Genomic DNA, 20,037 nt, shown 5'->3' with positions numbered 1-20,037 from the left:
TTGAGGGGCGTCCTTTTCAAGCCTTGTGCTTATGACTGTTCCCTCCCATGCAATGATTGTTTATTGTTATTTTACCATGAGATATTGTCAATATATTTTCTGTTGTATGATTTATTTTTGCATGGAAATAAAGAATCAATCAATCAATCAATTGTATAAAAGTTTTGCCAGAAAAAACTCTGGCAAACAAAATTATGCCATTGAAAATTATACATTAAAAAACTCTGGCAAAAACTTCGCCAGAGTTTTTTTTATGGCAAAAGTTTTATGCAACGGGCCCCAGACCTACACGAAATCATTATCAGATGAAAAGATTACAATCATCACTATCTTCACTATCATCATCATCATCATAATTATCATCATAATCATCATCATCACCACCACCACCACCATCATCATCATCACCACCACCATCATCATCTTCACCATCACCAAAATCATCACCACCATCATCATCACCACCATCATCATCATCACCACCATCATCATCTTCACCATCACCATCATCATCACCACCATCATCTTCACCATCATCATCACCACCATCATCATCATCATCATCACCACCATCATCATCATCACCACCATCATCATCTTCACCATCATCTTCACCATCATCATCACCACCATCATCATCATCATCACCACCATCATCATCATCACCACCATCATCATCTTCACCATCATCATCATCATCATCATCATCATCATCACCACCATCATCATCTTCACCATCACCACCATCATCTTCACCATCATCATCACCACCATCATCATCACCACCATCATCATCATCACCACCATCATCATCTTCACCATCATCATCATCATCACCACCATCATCATCATCACCACCATCATCATCTTCACCATCACCACCATCATCCACCCCATCCTCATCATCTCGATCGCCATTCATCGTATTCTAGAGTAGGAATCGATTTCAGCTTATCCGGTAAGAACCAGTGAAATCGCTTCGTGGTATCGGGTATCGTCAGTCGATCGCATTATTCTCTGGAGATCCGATCAAGCGGGTGACTATTAATCTAACCGAGTGTTATTTCGGCTATAAAGATTGTCTGACAGAAGTACAATGGCTCGGTGAACATACCTAACTTGAATATGAACACACAGTATGTACTCATTTAAAACCAGGTAGAACATGCCAAAAGTATAGTGCATTGAGCCTGGCGTTGGGCGACAGGTAGCAGCAATTTTAGTATGATGGGAAAAGGTATGAATATGAAAAGACGAGTAGTCATCCATAATAATGCAGTTTAAAAATGCAAAGTTTGACATTTCAAACAACTTTTAAACTTGGCCACCTTTAAAAAAACACTTTTTATACTTTCTTCACTTTTCTCTGAAGACAAAGAAAATGCAAAGAAAATCTGACTGCATATACCGTTAAAAAAGAAGTACACCACCGTGAATACTCTATGACGATAATAGATTTTAGGCAGTCTTTAACAAGTTTTGTAGTTCATTCAATGTATGTTCAAGAAAATGCATCCAGAAATCATTGCAATATAGGCCCTATATTCCAAGCAATCAAATAACTTTACCATACTGAGTACTTTATTTCAATTATTGATGGACAGCATTCAGATTTCACGATCAATTCGAAAGTATCTAATATACAAGTACAAATCTGTACTGGCCTAAGTTGAAATTCAAATAAATTCTTGACAATACTGAGCTAAGATGGTAACTTCCCACGAATAATATGTCCAGATTGAATAATAAAAACATGCCATTCTAAACTTTGCAAATAATATTAACAAGTAGCTAAAATCGAATTGGAAATATATTATATTTTAATGACATTCTTACCATTTGTAAATACCATGAATACAAGAAAGCTCATGGAAAATGAAGATGAACATACGATCATCTAACTCAACGGCACAGAGTACATGAGATCACTATTCACTGAAATCCAAAGTTTCATCTGACTAAAAGCAGTCCTACACTTTCTATTTTATGAAACACCAATTAACGCGCCATCCGCGGGACGTTAGCTCCGACCTTGTGGATTTGCTATTACAAAGGGCAGGCGAAACAAAACCGTGAAGTTCAAATTTTCATTTCTGTTTGATAATTTGATAAAGCACCAAAGCAGACCTTTGAATTAATGGGTTGTAATGCAATTTTAGTTTCCTCATAGCAATTGAGCATACGGCTAAATGATTAAGGTGTATTTCCCCTTTGACTTTTGACCTCATCTAGCTATTAACCTGACTGGAGGAGACAACACAAATTTCGCCATTCAATATAAATGTGAGTTTTGAATGGGATTTTAAGGGATCAGTGATCTGTATGCATGAGCGCCGTGTGGGGGCACTGTAGTCTAGTGGTTCTGATAAGTGCCTTTAATCAGAGGGTCGGGGTTCGAATACCTCACATGGTGTTATTGCCCATCAAGGTGATTTGATTACATTATCATGATTATGCTGCTCTCGACTCATGTCAAGCATGTAGTGAAATGGTTAAGATTCAAGAAAAGCTCACATTCGATTTTTTTTTCCCGTACGACGATGATCAATGGAACTCTAAACTGGTTTATGATTTAAACTTTTAAAATGGTATTGGTAATTAAAAGGAATTTTGTTTCAAAACATAACAATTCACGATTTTTATTTTATCTGCTTGATATTTTGTCTCTCTATGTTACCCAGGATACGATATTTCATGAACGTTTCGTAGAAAGCGTGCTGATCTAAAAGCCACACATTATGAAAATATCAGCAGGAAATATGACTTATCAATGTTGAGCATTCGCTTTTTAATGTCTCTGCAAATCACTTCTTGCATGTGATTTACAGATAAAATTGGAATTTCAATTCCCAATGCAAAAGTGCTGGTGTTTGTCTGTATGAATAGCTTTCAAGGAATTTTCTTCACACATCTCTATAAACCTTCGCTTATATTTTGGTAATCGCTCCATTTGGGATAGTATATGTAAGTTGCTTTGACACTCCTAAAAAATCATTAAAATTTCCTAATGGATACAAGAAGCTCGCACAATCACTTCTTTCCATATTTCTTAAAAGCATCCCTCCTTAAACCAATTCTCATGGTCCGTCGTAAATTGTTTATCTCTGCCCACATCATTTAACAGCTAACCTTCCATCGCCAAATGTCATCGGATTCCTGGGAGGTGTTTCATCTTAATAACTACGAATAAAAAATCGTTTCAAAATTCATATCACCCAAGAGAGTCCTCTGTGGAATATATTTACTTTGATTGTGTATCACAGTCTTCTTTAAGCATTTCAACAAAATAAAGCAATTTCCTTTCTCTTACCTTGTCACCTCTGTTTTTATCCAATCTTCCTAATATTTTGTCAGTTTTATACAATGACTATATCAATTCAGCATTTTCCCCCAAGAATCAAATCGCTTGTACAGCTGCACCCATAGCTTCATTATTCATCAACTGATTATCACAAATTCTAAAAGGGAAGAGACTGGCCACCTACAATGGCATCTTTGGAGATCATGCCTTGGAAAACAATGCAATATCCATGGAATCATCAGTTAAGTTGGTGTACGAGGAAACATCACTGCGTTCCCCCTTCACGCTTTTCCTGACACTATACAGACAAAATTAGATGAATATTTACTAATTTTGTCTGTATAATGTAGGAAAATCTTGAATATGGCGATATCTCCCATGACCATGATATCTATTTGTAAGGGCGTCGTGGTCTAGTGGTTATGACTCTCGTCTTTCAATCTAAGGGACGTGTGTTCGATTCCAAGCCATGGCGTGTTTATCCACATTGTGTTGCACTCAATCCAAGAGAATGGGTACCTGGTACGAATTTATTTCTTAAAATGCAGAACGGGTAGCAGCTGCTGTGCTAAAGCCAGGGTAATTATGCTCAATGCATTACTGTAGAGCACTTAGATACTTCTGATAAGAAAACAACTATGAATTTCCATTACTTATACATCCGTCATTTCCTTTAACACCTTTTTAGTATTAGTTCGCACTTGTTTGATATTTCATATTAGCTCATACAGATATGAAGCCTTGTTTGAAATGGTTCATAAATTGAAACTTTCACCAATTTGCTTTAACCTTTTTCATCTGATGAACAATTGATCTACATTGCTTTTGACAACATTAACCACAAATCAATATAATAAGAAACCAATCGCACGGTAGCCAAGCTTTTTTTCTAATCTAACCTTGGACTATATCTGTTGAAAGATAAAAACACGATTAGGTAGGTCAATAACCGAAATACATGATTTTAAACTTTAAAACGTTTGCTGCTCTGTTATAAAGGACAACGGATGGGGTTTATGAGATATGTGTAGGATTAAATGCATCGTAGCAATTAGTCAAACTCGGCAGGGTAATGATCTATTTTTTAAAGGATATATATTAGATATTCATTGCTGATGCTGCGAGATTCGCAAAGGTCTACATGAGGTTGTATTACTGTTGATAAACATTATATACAGCCTTTATCAGAGTGGCTTTCCTACCGCGCAAAGTCAATATGCCTCTTTCCAGGGCCCATACGACTGCGTTCTATTTTTTGTTTCTTTTTACTAAGAAGTAAGTCATTAACAAAGACACATTGCAAAGTTACGACATGAATCATGTCAATTCTTTATCATAGAAATTGAGCACATCTGGTAAATATTCCCCAGGATTACCACTAAAGAGGGAGTAATTCTTTGTCATTCCATACTAGACGTGTCAGAGTATTTGATATTTCAGGTGATGTGACCAAAAGTTGGCCAGTTCATGCCAGGTTAGAGGTCTATAACACGCTCAAAATACTACAGAGTCATCCAGGATCCATTCATAGCATCAAGTATGTGTGTAAAGACACCTTAGTATGTGTGTAAAGATACCTTAGTATGTGTGTAAAGATACCCTAGTATGTGTCTAAACACACCTTTGTATGTGTGTAAAGATTACCTTAGTATGTGTGTAAAGATACCTTAGTATGTGTGTAAAGATACCTTAGTACGTGTGTAAAGATACCTTACTATGTGTGTAAAGATACCTTATCATTGTAATCGTGCTGTAGTTGTGTTGTCACAATACATGGTACATGGCAGAATACAGCCAAAGTGTTATTCATTCACAAACACTTAACAATAATTGATGAAATTGAAATATTAATGGAAATTGTGAGTAACAAAGAAGAGGGAAAGAGGGAGAGGGGTTAGTGTAGATAGAACTTGTCGTGTTTGACTTGGATGATGATATTGATCCATGGTGATAAGGTCTATCAGATTTGTCGTCTGTTTCATTGATTCTCAACTACACTTCTTAGATCCGCTTTGCGCATGCGCAAAAAAATGGAACAAAACATTAACCTTGTCAAAAAGTTAACGTCGCAATTCTAAAGCTACAATGACTCAAAGTTCTTTGGTGTGTATTTAACCAATGATTATAATGAGGGTTTCTATGGCTGGTGTGCTTGGTGGTAGTATGGACACCATCTTCTTTGAGATTCCTCATCTAAATTCTCAAAGCAAGGACAGAGTGTAAAATATATGTCGGAACCATTTTGTTTAGCGAACTACATGTAAAGGTTTAGACATTAATAATTACATATAAAAACTATGCAAATCCATACATTATCAAGATCCTTTTACACGGATTTTACGGATTGTCAATCCGGGGTCATCTGTGTACAGTCCAGGATTACCGTGTTACACACCATCTACTCAGCCGGCGCCATCCATGATGCATTACCGGCATATCCGGGAGAAAAATGAACATGTTCAATTATTTAGAGTAGAGTAGAGTAAACGGGCAGATAATCATCCGTGTTTATCCTTATAGCCACCTTGTAACATCTGCATCTACCCAATGCACCCATGGAGTCTCCGTGTAACAACCGGGAGACCCTTGTTAATACCGGCTGTATCCGGTTTCGAAAATTTTCTATTGTTTGCGTACATGAACAATAGTCCATGTCAATGAACGTGTAATTTTCAGTTGTTGCAAAAAGGAATATATCGGCCAATGCATTATGTATAATGGAAACATCATAATCCTCCTTGTATACACGTTTCTACGTCTATGCATGACAAGCCTATAGACTGAAATTTATGCAAAAAAAATATTCAAACGTATAAACAACAATGATAAAACACATATGAGCGGCTGATAGTTTTAATCAACGGCGAGTTTAACATGTTTATACCCCATTTAGCACAATGTTAATTACTTTACATGTTAAAAATCAAGACCAAATTTTGATCCATAATAAATCAGAACAAGGAATCATTTCAATATTCAATTAAGATTGTATTTAACCGATTAACTGATTAACATTGTAACACCAACACTTTGCTTAATAGTGTTGCCTTCATAAATCTCAAAATTGATTTTTTTTTTAAATCCCTGAAAAATACATAATTAATTGATGATCAATGGAATTGGAATTCAGAAATGACATAGAACTTCTCTGCGATCCATCAACGGATAGTAAATAGTTTTATATGACACGCAAAGGATCTCTAGAGCTCTATCGAAACGTGATAGATAAAAGAATCGCGAACTCTTACGAGTCAAGAGAAATGGATTTCAAGATAATGAATGATTTATAGCTGGATGAATATGAACACAATGCAGAGATATGAAGAGATTGAACGCTTAAAGTATAAAGGATCAATTAAATGTGGGTATTCTTTTAGTGATACCCACAACAATATGTAAAAATCTTGTGAAGTAAACAAATTTTGAGGGTAAACATGGTAGACAACAAGTGCTCAAGGAGTGATTTAAACCTGTTTAAAGGTCATTCATCGTGTATTGAATGAACCTTTTCTTAAGTAATGAAATAAAATGAAATACATTTAAACACTTCCTTTTGCTATTTCACGTCAGACAAGCTCTAATTAGCTTTTATGGTTGTCGAGAAAAACCTTTGTCTAAAAGGTAAACTTTCAAAACATATATGTAGACAATAATTCGAGATTCATTATGCAGTAGGTGTTGATTTGATTGGAATATGACGGATAGGCTATTGAGGTGACGAAATAATATATCAAAACCATAATACTAACAATACTACTATGTGCTATCGAATCATTCCTATTTGTGAACCAAAAAAACAATCATTAACAAACTTTTTTCACGCTCCTCTATCGATCAGTCGAGATCCTGACCAAATTTGCATTAAATGTTTCTCAAAGATTTGCCATTTCCTAAGATAACTCGTTCCGATTTTATCCATCTATCAATTTCTTTGTCTTCCTTTTTTTCCTTTTCCCGGGACGTCGTGCCTTCTACCATTTGCCCTAATAATATTTCAAATATTATACAAGTCTTTATTTTACGACCAAAATTGTTTGGCTTTATCTCTTCAAGTTAATATTTGCTGTTCTCCTTTCTGTCAATCGGATCTTCAGCGTGCTCCAGCACCAAAGTTTGAATCCATGTGTTTTTTCAAATTTTCCTATATACAGTCCATGGGCAGAAATCCCAGGGAGGACAGGGGGACGCGTCCTTTCTACCCAAAATAGTAGGGGGGGGGCACAATATCAAGTTTCCCCTTATTATTTTTGGTCTGCTATGATGCGGGTCGTGTGGTCCAGTGGTTAGAGCATTGGACTCATAATCGCAAGGTTGTGGGTTCGAATCCCAACTCTGCCATTGTCTCCACTTTGATAAAAAGGCCCGAGAGTGATATCTGTCGTCTATAATGTCAGCCACTATGGCTGATTAATCTAGACGTAAAAATGTTTCATATGTAATTGGTTAGATGCCAGCTTGGCGTTTACCAGCAAAACGGTGTCCTACCAAGTTCCTACGGGAGTTACCATAAACAGAAACAGAAAGAAAAAAACATCATTCAAAATCGAAATAAAACATGTATTTTGGACGAGATGACCTTACTTTTTGGGTGATAACCTTCATTTTTTTTTTTTGGTCAAATTTTCCAGCCCCTGGTCACCCTACCTTTGGGGAAAGATTTACACCCTTGCTACAGTCAATTATTCACTCCAAGATGATACCACACAAAATTTAGCATTGATGTTTACTATATTAGCTTAATCTATATTGTTTCGCTCACATATAAATCCCTTGTTATCTTACCAAGTCCTGCCAGTGAAGTTTTTCCAAGTAATGACACTACTTACCACAGATTGTGTAGACTTGAAGTTAGACAATAAACTTTCCCTCGGGAAGTTATAACAGAAGAAAAATGAATAAATTCCTTTACGTGCCCTCTTGGCTGGTCTTGTCAAATACAACACCATGACTGGACAATTTTTTCTATCTATCGGAATATAGGTACCAACCCATTTATAGCCAACATTGCTTTCGCAGGAATTTGAAAGAACTGGAGAGATAAATGCACACGAGTTGCATGAAGGCGTGATGGAATGAATTACATACATCAATCCATTCGTCCACTCATACAACTTCAAAATGATACATGATAAGTATTCGATGATGTCGCGGTCACATATTATAGCTCCATGGTCACACGAGCCAAACCTACTTTAGACCGATCAAAACTTTAACATTATTTTCAATGACATGCCATCGGGCAGTTTGAAGTGGGGGTTTTATGTGACTGTGACATAATTCCAAAAATGAAGGGGGTTATAACCTTCAAATGATTGTCTCTTGATATAAGCATTTACATGATTTAAGTTTTGATATTGGTTTCATAAGATATTGAGAGAAGAAACAAAGAAAATGAACATCTTAGAAAGGAAATTATAATAATATAATGATAAAACACATAATAGAATTTGAATGTCCTCCTCACTGATTACATATCTTCCTTTTTTATCCAACATTATGTGACATGAGAATGACAATATACAAGGTAGTCTGTAAAATTTGATAAAGTCATTTGTATCTAATCGTTACCAGGCTGTGCAATACCGTGCTTCTTGCTCAGATACTGCAATTGTTACTTCTGGTATACCCCGCAAGGAAGTGTCCTGGGTCCGAGATTGTTTAATATGTTTATCAATGATCTAGTAAAAGTTGTCCAATCACATTGCCTGCTTTATGCAGATGACACATTGATTATATAGATTGATTAGAGATCCAGCTGAGACCAGATTCCTTCAGGAAGATCAAGATAGGGTTGTATCATGGTGTAGCCTTAACAAGATGCAGTTGAATGCCAGTAAAACCAAAGCAATGAGAATTGCTCCTAGTAAAAAGAATGTTGGTAATACTAGTTACATGATAGATGAGGTAATTGAACAGGTCAGTTGTATCAAGTAAGGGTATTTCTCAATTCCCAGTTGAACTGGGGTGACCATGTAAATCATGTTGTTTCAAGGTGTAACTGCATGCACGGGCTCCTATCCCGTATGTCGACTGGCTTCTCTTCACGAGCGCTTCTGACATTATACAAGTCACTTGTGCTGCCCATCCTTGATTATGGAGTGTCAGCTTGGATGATCTATACCCAGAATCATATTAATATGCTCGAGCACATTCAGAGAAGGGCAACAAGAATGATACTCAGACAGCGACGTCAAGAGATGCCATATGACCAACGTTTGCGATTGAAATGGCACTCGTTCAAATCTAGGAGGCTCTTCTTGATGGTGTCTTTTTTTGTTTAATTGGTGTATGGCTTGATCGTTTGTTATGTCGTTAGTGATAATATTGTAATACGTGTAAGGCGTTCTGAGGTACATTCTGAGATGTTAGATTTGTACACCTAAAGGCAAGAACAGAGAGGCTCCACCAGACTGCAATTCACAGATATCTCATAGTATGGGAAGCCTTGCCCTCTGAATGCAGAGTCGAAATAGTATCAAAAAATAATGTACATGTTCTGGATGTCTCATGCGTTGTAAAGTCATTTATTTCAACTGTTCCCTATTAATTCCGGCTCAATTATTTTAATAAAATATTCGTTCTTCTCGGTTTTCTATGGTTATGTTAAACATAAATTGGTTCATTTTGTGCAACCTACCTGTTTTATACTATCATGTTATTACATTTTTAACTCTATTGTATGTAATGATCTTTGTTCACCCAATCAGGTGTGGGAGGGAAGGCCTGTGGGCCATTACGTTGACCTATTCCCTACCCAGGCTACCTGGTTGGGTGAGCAATGGTCTAAGAAAATATTTGTATTTTTTGTATGTGCTGTCTCGTTTTTTATTTCTGAAAGTGCCGAATGAAATAATAATAATAATAATAATAACATGAATTACTATTGTGGGAATATATAATTATAATTTGAAATTGATATCTCGCGTAAAATTCTTGTTTGTGAGTTCATCACTTTTCAGACACTTACAGCTAGCTTTGCGTTAGTTTTCATAAATCCTGTAGTGACTGAATATATGCTGGAATAAAAATGCCTACAACCATTAAATATTATCCTTAAAATTCGTTTTTCAAAACGTAATGAAGTTATAAATAGCGGCAAGAATATCTCAATGGCTCAACCTTCAGTGAACGGCGTGATTTTTTTTCAAGACTAAAGCGTATCAATTGACTGTTATTAAATGTAGACAAGATAACACCGACACATCTCTTCAGATAATTTGATAAAAGTTACATTACAGCAATCAAATCTCGTAGAATACCTCCGGCATAGCAATAGATGCATCGTTCAAAAACAAGATTGTAATAGCGTCAGGTGTAAAGTATCTTCTTAAAGGATACATTAAAAATTTTGAGAATAACATGCACGCGTAAGGCAAATAGCAAGGCTTCAATAATAAATTACAGATAATAGCATTTTTTAGTTCCCAAAATTGATTACATTGTATTGTAATCATTGTTTTATAGAAATTTGAATAGCAGTATGTTTAAGAAAAACACATACTATTCATGTAGTTACGGAAAAATAGTTATTAATTTGTTGGTGTTTCTTGGCAATTGATTATTGATTAAAGTTCAAGATAAAGTCTGAATAACATTATCATCATAACAAGTTTGTTTATCAATATTTCAGACTGTATACATAATATCATGACAAGTCTGATGACACATAAAAGTTTGATCTTCCATACGGATCGGACTGTAAAACATATTTACCCATAAATGTTTAGAAAAAGAAAACATTTTTCCGCTTTCGAGCCCCAAGGGATCCGGTTTGGGTAGTAGCTGCGTTGCAAAGTAAAACTTTTACACCTTTCATTCGTCTACGCTACCCCATTGTTGACTCATTAACCACGTGACCTACTACCCTTATGTCATATCCACGTCACGTGGATGTTCTTTTTTATGCCATTGAAATGTATTGATGACGAGTATTGTTTATGGTTTGGCAACCAGTGGTTAATTATGCTCCTCCTAAAACCAGCTCATCTGTTTGAGTGGTTTTGGAGTAAGATTTTGTGGATCGACTGTTACGAAAGTTATTGGAAATCCAGTTTATTTATTGTTTGTATTATTTTAGGCAATTCATTCTATCACTATTTTCTTCAGAAGTTTTTAAATAATTATTGTAAACTATGATGCTAACACAAAATGATGATCTGTAAATTTTGTTGTAATCATTTTCCTTGAATGTATGTAATCGATTTTGGATGAAAAGTCTAATAAAAACATAATGGGAAAACAGTTCATTTTTTAAGATATGTGGGTGAGTTAGAAGTTGTAGGACCGGAAACGTGTACAAAGTCTGAAAGTGCGATAAAATGATAGCAAAAGCCATGTAAAATGACAATTTTCATAACATGAGCATGACTGATACAAAGGATAAATAGCCCGGCTCTTGGGACAATAACTGAAATTATTTACTTGTTTTGTGTTTGCGCTTTTGTGGATGTACATTTGGATATTCGTTAGTTTTCTGTGAGAGTTATTCAGCTTAAAAATAAAATTCCGAGCACCACCAATCGAAACTGAACGGACCATTTTACATATTTACTGCTGAAATTGGAAAATTATATTATTGAATATAATATACAGAGACCGCTTGAAATAGACAAATTTGCGATTGATTGCTAACCTGCTCCATGAAACAAGGAGTGTAATCTGAATTGCTGTATTTAAAAGTGATCAATCAATTGTAAAATTGCAACATAATATTTGCGATTGATTGCAAATATTTTCTTGCAACACCCCCATAGGGAGGGAGAAAACGCAAAAGATTTGTTTTTATACATATCGACGTCTAGGATGACTAAATAATTTTGTTCTGTCGTGGTTGATTCCGAAATGAATATATCATTCCAATTACTATCCAATCATGATTTACCCTAGATCCAATTATAGCTTTAGAATAATCATTATAGAGGAAAGGTGTACTGTATGTGAATAAGTGAATTCATTACTTGCCTAAGGACAACCTGTTTAAAACATAATTGCAATTGAGACTAGCAGCGTCACATGTGATTAAGGAATATTTTCTCGAACTATGTCATAGAAATATGAATACTATAGCGGGTCTATTTCAAATCTTTACAGTATATTTCATTTGATTTACTTTAGATAGTTTTTCTTTTATATCAGAAAATGTACACTCATGGAATTAAAAAATGACAAACACTTTTAAGGTTTACGTCAATACAGAAACTGATTTACCATAGCAAACTTGATATTTGGAGTTCAACTATATGCGCCTTCCATAGTTAAAAACACAAACAAATTGCAATCAATAATATTTTGAAATTCCTAAAAATCTATTCCATATTATTTTTATGATTATCAAGTTATGTTTCGTTTTCATGATTTATATTACATACATGAATTTACTATTTTATGATTTATTTATATATCTGTCTCTACAGAGGCATACATCCCTTTGGGTACGACGGGCTTCCACAGAAGCCCAGCGAGTCGTTCACTTCACTACAGAAGCCGAGATTTGTTTGGTTTAATTCGATGAAGTTTTTCAGCTTTTTCGTAATTGTTATGTACTAAAACCTCTGCCACTATTTCCTTTATGAACCTATTTCGATAACAGGATGAAAAAAATATACTACGTGGGAAAAAAATCGCGAAAATAGGATATCATATCAACTTTACCCGATTGTTTATGTTGGAGTCAGACGGGGAAGATAAGTTCTGTGACGAGCACGTACGCGCGCGCACAAGGCCTGATCACGTGATTTGTTCTTCGGATCGGATCACTGATCTCTCCACTAGATCAGTGGATCGGACCCATAGGCATCACAGGCCTAATTCATTTCCCATATAGACTAGTGTGTTAAAGTGGCACTTAAAAAGAATTCATAAAAAATAAGGAGGAAATTCGAGGGTTGAATTTTTACTACCAGTGGATAGGATAAAGCTACGCGTTTATTCACCATTTTCGTCTTATTATTTGTTTCATCAAGGAGATATCACTCTAGAATGACATCTTGGTTTCATCGATTGTATTTTCATAAAAACAACACGCTTGTACAACAGTAATATCTTGGTACTTTAAGCTGATCTCGGTGCACTTTTGAACCTTTTCCCTCCCCATCAACCCTCTTCTTCTAATTGTTGTTATTATTTTTGTCTACTATTCTGAAAAAAAAAGAAAAGAAAGCAGTTTAGCACACCATTCATCTTATGCTCTTTTTAAAAGGGAAACTTCAAAGTAGTTCTTGATATCGGCACTTGTGACTACCCGAACAAAAGTTTGTCAGGGCGGCCACTCAAACAAATTCCTTCCGAAAAGAGCAGGATACAGATGGTCAACGCCCCGAACAAAAGGAAGATTAGCGTTTATCGGCAGGATGACCTATTGAATGCTTTTCGTACTTAGCAATACAAAAAGCTTCTATGAATACTTTTTTTTCTTTTTATTTCGACCAACATACCGTATCTAAAAAAAAACAAAAAAAATTTGTCTCATTTAGCGACAACACAGGTGCTTATGACATCGCATGAATTTTTACCGTCAGTGATTTATATATTGCATAAAAGCGCTTTCCCTGGGTGATGATGCATATAGGGTTGAAAGAAGAATCATTTGGGGAAATTCTAGAAAAAAAATGTTAATATGTCACGGAGAACGAAAGGCAGAGAGAATGAGAGAGACAGAGATAAAAGGGGACATCGACAAGTGCGCTTTTGCAAAAATTCCATGAATATCTCCTTAAAGGAATAACGTGACTTTTTTTTTGGTTAGATTACTTTTAAAAAATCCCACAACGTTTGTTTGTTGCAACTCGGTCCTCAGACCCTTGTCAAACTGATGATTTTTTTTATTATTCTTGTTTGACCTATCCCCCCCCCCCCATGGAAATGTTCTGACTTTCTCTGATATTGCTTGTTTGTTACTTTCTCCGATTTTCTTTTTTTTATTGCGAATAACGCGGTAGAAAAGATAAAAATAAAGACCGACCTGGCCAGTTTTTTCCCCCGTTACGACAAAAAAAAAACGCATCTGGGGCACTTACCATGGTAAGCATCCAAACCCAAATATTTGAAAAAAAAAAGATTTATATTATCAGGGACATCAATGTTTTTTTTTTATGGCGGAGGGGTCGAGCTGTGGGACGGGAGTGAATTTCGACAAAAAAAAAAAAATTTAATTCATGTCATTTTACAGAATGAATTTATCTGAATAGGTTAGGTTTCAGAAGTTCTTCGTCTCATTCTCCTTTTCTCTCCCAGATGCAAATTTATGCATCGAAAAGTTGACGGAAACATAATCACTTCAAATTATAAAACCAATAATGAACTATACGTTTCCTCGCCCGAAATGGAGGAAATAGAATGATATAGGATGAGAAATTACGTTAAGGCACCCACTAAAAAACACGTTTGTCTGGCGTGTCCCGACAGAACCCTCTCAATCCTACAAACTTTTATTCATGTGTGACCTACGCCCCCCCCCCCTCTTACTTTCAGTAATTGCTAGCATGACTCTTTTAGAGGGAAAAGTAAGATAAGGAAAGAAACGTATAAAGTGACTTAAGAGGCTGTTCACACCGCAAGGGGGGACCGTGGGCGGACCGTGGATCGCGCTATCGTAGCGCGATCCACGGTCCGCCCATTGGCATTCGCCGGATTCACACCGCAGTGAGATAGCGCGGTCTATCGTAGCACCCCCTTTTTTGAGAGGTCCTGTTGCCATGACGCGTGACGTCATGAGGTCAGAGCGGTCAAAGATTTCGCGCGCTGTGTTACGAACCCGTACTAGTTAGTTGAGAGCTCGATATCGCTGTGCCTATTATGATAGCCGGCCTACGTTTATTTCATGGCGTTGTATACATTGTGCATGTATTGCTAATTTGATTAATCTAGATTCTAGATCGCACCAAAATAGAATGAGTATAAAATTCTCCGCGTGTAGAACGATGACTTCCGGCGTGCTATCGTAGCTCGGGTTCACATCGGCAGAGATAGCGCGATCTAGCGCGCGCTAGACCGCGCTATCTCTCGTGGACCACCCCCAAGAGGTGCTCCAGTGGCACGCCGTTTTGGCTCGCCGTGGCTCGCTGTTGGGCGGACCGAAACGACGTTGTACCTTCCACACCGCAGAGATAGCGCGATCTAGCGCGCGCTAGATCGCGCTATCTCTGCCGGTCTGAACAGGCTCAAGGAGAGAGTTCGGAGGTATGATTTCAGACTTACCATTTGTGTCACTTTTACTCGTTTAACTTTTTTAAATAATTTGAGGATATTACAAATCGAATACTGGTGCGCAAACTTCAGGGACAAAATGATTTTATTATCATAATAGCTGCGTGGAAAATCGAATTAAAGGAGACATAAATTATAATTTATGAAAAAAATACAAAAGATGACTTTTAGCGAAAGATGGAGGCCTCTGTCTTGCCACAAATCTAAGACCTAAGTTCACAAAAAATATTTGTATATGCATTTTTATATGATGAGGATCATCATAATATTGTCTTTTGCTAAAGATATCTACATCTAGTCATCTACCCACGTTATTAATATAGAAAATGGAATATGATATAGATTTTTTTGTGAAATAACAGTTACAATGGTAGTTTGAAAAGGCTTTTCGGGGCATTATTTGAGACACTGAAAAAAAGCTAAATTTTCGACATGATGGCCACGATGCAATAGGACGAGAGGCCCACAAGTGCAACCATCTCCGATCAATACACGTTGGCAAAATCGAGGCATCCTCTCATAACTGTTTTCCGATGAAGAGAAAGAGAGGTGGGGGGGGGGAGAAGACGTTAGATGTAATGTAAAATGACAGGTACTGAGAAGAGAAAATCGGAGAGAAAAGATAGAGGGGGGGGGTGGGGGTGGGTATATACCTCGTTATCAAAATCGGTGAGAAGGAAGACGATACAGATATAATTTAAATGAGAAGAACTCAGATAAAAAAAAAGTGTAGAAGGGAGGGGATATAGAAATAAGAAAGGGAATGAAAGCGGTAGATAATACATTCAGTTACAGGTTAGAACCCAGAGAAAGGGAAGACGAGGAAATCCCTTGGTACCTTTTTATAAATACATGCACATTTTATAGTAACAAATGCGCAATAATTTAAACAAATTTACCATCCGCCAGTCATAATTATAGAAGGATTTCAGTAGCTTTTAAGTGTTATTGAAAATTTGTTATTATAAACAAGTTTGATATGAAACGGGCCCCTGATGCATTTTTGACCACCCCCCCCCCCCCCCCCCGCTTTCCCTGGTTCTCTCATCAAATTGCTATTATTTTTGTCTTCTATTTCAATGGAAATAAACAGAAAATAAAGCAATTTAGAACACCGTTTACCCTCTGCTCTTTTGAAAATGAAAACGTCAATGTAGTTCTTATTATATTAACTATGTGTAATCATGTATTATTAACAATCACCTTTTTATTATATTGCTAGCATAGTTATGTTCATGTCTTTTATCGTTTAGATTATATATATTACTCGTGTACACTCATATCCTTTTATTTAATTTATTTGTTTGCTTGTAAATATAACAGTTCTAATTAGCTTCTTTTCTGGACCCCATGGAAGACCAGCAGTGTCGTTCCTGGCACAGCTGAATATGGGTTATCCAGCCGATTCCATTTTGTTGTTTCTCTCACTCTTATATATGTATGTATTTGTCTTTTTTATGTATTCTGGATCGGAAAAATAAATGCTATACTACTATACTATCTCAGGACTCCCCAAACAAAAGGAAGTCATGGCGGACACTCAAACAAATTCCTTATGAAAAGAGCAGAGGACAAATAGCCAACGCCCTGGATAAAAGGAAGATTAGTGTATTTCGTCAGGATATCATACTGAATTATAGATTACTAGTCCCCAACCTCAATTTGTAATTCACGTCATTTTATAGAATAAATTTGTCATGTTAGGTTTTAGAAGCTCTTCATCTAATTCTCTCTTTCTCTCCTAGGTGAACATTTTTGCACTGAAAATTCGAAAAAAGCATAATCAGTTCAAATGATAAAACTAATAATGAACCAAAAGTTTCCTGGCCGGAAATTGAGGAAATAGAATGAGTCAGGCATCCACCTAAAAAAAAAACACGTGTGTTTGGCGTGTCCCGTCAAACTCCTCTCAATCATATACAGACCTTGATTCTTTTATTCATGTGTGACCTACCCCCCCCCCCTAAAAAAAATGTTATTAATTTTCTTACTTTTTCGCTAATTTCTTTCTTCTTTTTTTCTTTTATTTTTCTGGCGATTAGTAGAATAGGATCCATATAAAGAAAAAAAAAGACAGGTTGACCGAATATTTTTCTTTATGGCAATTATAATTTTGGGGCGCTTACCCTGGTTAGCATCAACACCAAAATATTTGAAAAAGATTTATAAATAACAGGGGCCGCCGAGTGTTTTTTATAATGGAGGGGTTGAGTTGAATGTGGGAGGGAGTGATCCGGCCAAAAAAAAAATCACAAAGTTATGGACTTCGCGTTTTTGTATACGTTTGCTGAATAGGAGGATGGGGGGGGGGGGTTGACTGACGCCTCCTACCGACTCCAACGCCTCTGTATACTATTTAATTGAACGATTAAAAAGATAGAGACAAAACGGGATACAAATCTTTCATGATTTATTTATTACTTTTGTTTTCGGTTGTGAAAAAAACACAGAACGGTTAAAAAATGAATAAAATGAAAGAACAAAATAAAACACTTTTGATTGCGGATGCTACAATTTCATTGAATAAAAATAATTTACTTTCTCTCATTGTGACGAATACTTATCGGTAGCATGGTTATTTTGGAGGGAAAAGGGAGATGAAAATGAAACGTAGAACGAGACGAGCGTTGGGAGGTATGATTTCAGATCCACTATTCGAGTCACATTTACCCTCTTCACCCTTTGAAATTGCAACAGGAAAACAAATCGAATACTGGTATACAATCTTCAGGAACAAAATTATTTTTTTATTACAACAGCGCTGCGTGGAAAAATAGACTGTAAAAGAAAACTATAATGTAAGAAAAGAAGATACGAAAGGCGATTTTTAGTGAAACATTGAGGCCACCGTCTTGAAGCCCAGAAGCCAAAAATCACAAAATAGTTTCGCACTTTCGTTGTGCAGTGTTAAATCATCATAATCGTACTTGCAAGGGAATATCCACCCTTTTTTATTCATTCTGGAAAATAAAAGTACTTTGTATGCTGTGATTTCACCCAAAACGGACTATCGTCGTTATTATATACACTTTGCAAATTATCTCTATACAAGAAGGTAAAGAGACCATTCATGGGTAGCGTAGCGTGACAATAGGCAATGAAAAAAGCACCAGAACAGACAACAAAGCGGTATCGATCGAACCCGACCTGTCCGCGCGTGCTGATTGCCCTTACGCATTTTTGTACACAGTGCCTATTGACTTGGGGGAAAGCGAATATGTGACAAAATAGCACGACTTTTTCCTCGTAAATTTCTTAACTATTCTGTTGATTTGAGACACGAAACTTTTATTTCTAGAAAGAAAAAAGTCTGATCTTTCATCTTTACATTTACAAAAAATCCTGAAAACACATCAGTATGGCGCAATTAGCAATTGATTCGGAAAACACCGCCACAGATCCAAATACCAGCAATGTACCAAAAACGGCTCCGCCGCAGGGAGAACTATCCTGATTCGTGGGCCCGCACCCAAAGGGATATCGTTCTTTCATTTTTGTTCCTCTTTATTTCTCAGACATATCGTGGCCCTGAAGGGACATCGCATATAGACCGAATCGCGAATATTCACGACGAAATTGGCGACGAAATTCACGACGTCGCCAATTTCGTCGTGAATTTCGTCGTCAATTTGAATATTCACGACGAAATTGGCGACGAAATTCACGACATTGTGAATTTCGTCGCGAATTATTCACGACGTCGCCAATTTCGTCGCCAATTTGAATATTCACGACGAAATTCACGACGAAATTCGCGACATCGTGAATTTCGTCGCGAATTATTCACGACGAAATTCACGACGTCGTGAATTTCGTCGCCAATTTCGTCGTGAATTTGTTTTGCTTGCCTGGGCGGTATGCGGGTTGAAACCAATTCGTCTGCTGCTAATTCCTCCACTCACAACAGGGTCTACATTCATTTAGTCTAATGCAATTCTGTCCATTAACTTTTCCCCTAACAACCATGGTCCAATAACCATTTGGTCCAGTCGATCATCACTTCGTCTTATCACCAGTTCGTCTATGACCATTTCGTCTCATAACTAGTTGGTCTAATATCAATTTTAATTTCCTTAATTTCGCCCAATTAACACTTAGTTCAATTTGACCAAATGGCATATGGAATAAATGACAATTGGACCAACTTGGTTATTAGACGAAATGGCAGTTAGACTATGTGGATAGTGGAGGAACTGATGGTAGACCAAATGATAGCAGACGAATACGCGAGTTGGCATTAGACCAATTGAAAATAAACTATTGAAACGACAGAACGATGTCCACTGTTATCCATATGCATAGGCGGATCCAGGGGGAGGGGGCTAATGGTTTGTCCCAGACTAAATGAATGTAGACCCTGTTGTGAGTGGAGGAATTAGCAGCAGGCGAATTGGTTTCAACCCGTATACCGCCCAGGCAAGCAAATCAAATTCACGACGAAATCGGCGACGAAATTCACGACGTCGTGAATTTCGTCGTGAATAATTGGCGACGAAATTGGCGACGAAATTCACGATGTCGCGAATTTCGTC

The 20,037-nt window shown here is 36.7% G+C and overlaps 1 protein-coding gene across 1 annotated transcript in view; it reads left to right on the top strand.

The window, feature by feature from the left end:
• Positions 1-9,118: 9,118 nt before the first annotated feature.
• LOC129258008 (proline-serine-threonine phosphatase-interacting protein 2-like) overlaps positions 9,119-20,037 on the top strand; it is a 194,862-nt gene continuing 183,943 nt past the window's right edge. The window contains exons 1-2 of the mRNA XM_064096113.1: positions 9,119-9,231; positions 10,009-10,072. Of these exons, the coding sequence (XP_063952183.1) occupies positions 9,119-9,231; positions 10,009-10,072 (177 nt within the window). The remainder of the gene's footprint in view (positions 9,232-10,008; positions 10,073-20,037) is intronic.

Source organism: Lytechinus pictus, chromosome 3 (assembly GCF_037042905.1).
Source record: "Lytechinus pictus isolate F3 Inbred chromosome 3, Lp3.0, whole genome shotgun sequence".
NCBI classification, from domain to species: Eukaryota; Metazoa; Echinodermata; class Echinoidea; order Temnopleuroida; family Toxopneustidae; genus Lytechinus; species Lytechinus pictus.
This window is presented reverse-complemented; position numbering and strand designations above follow the sequence as displayed.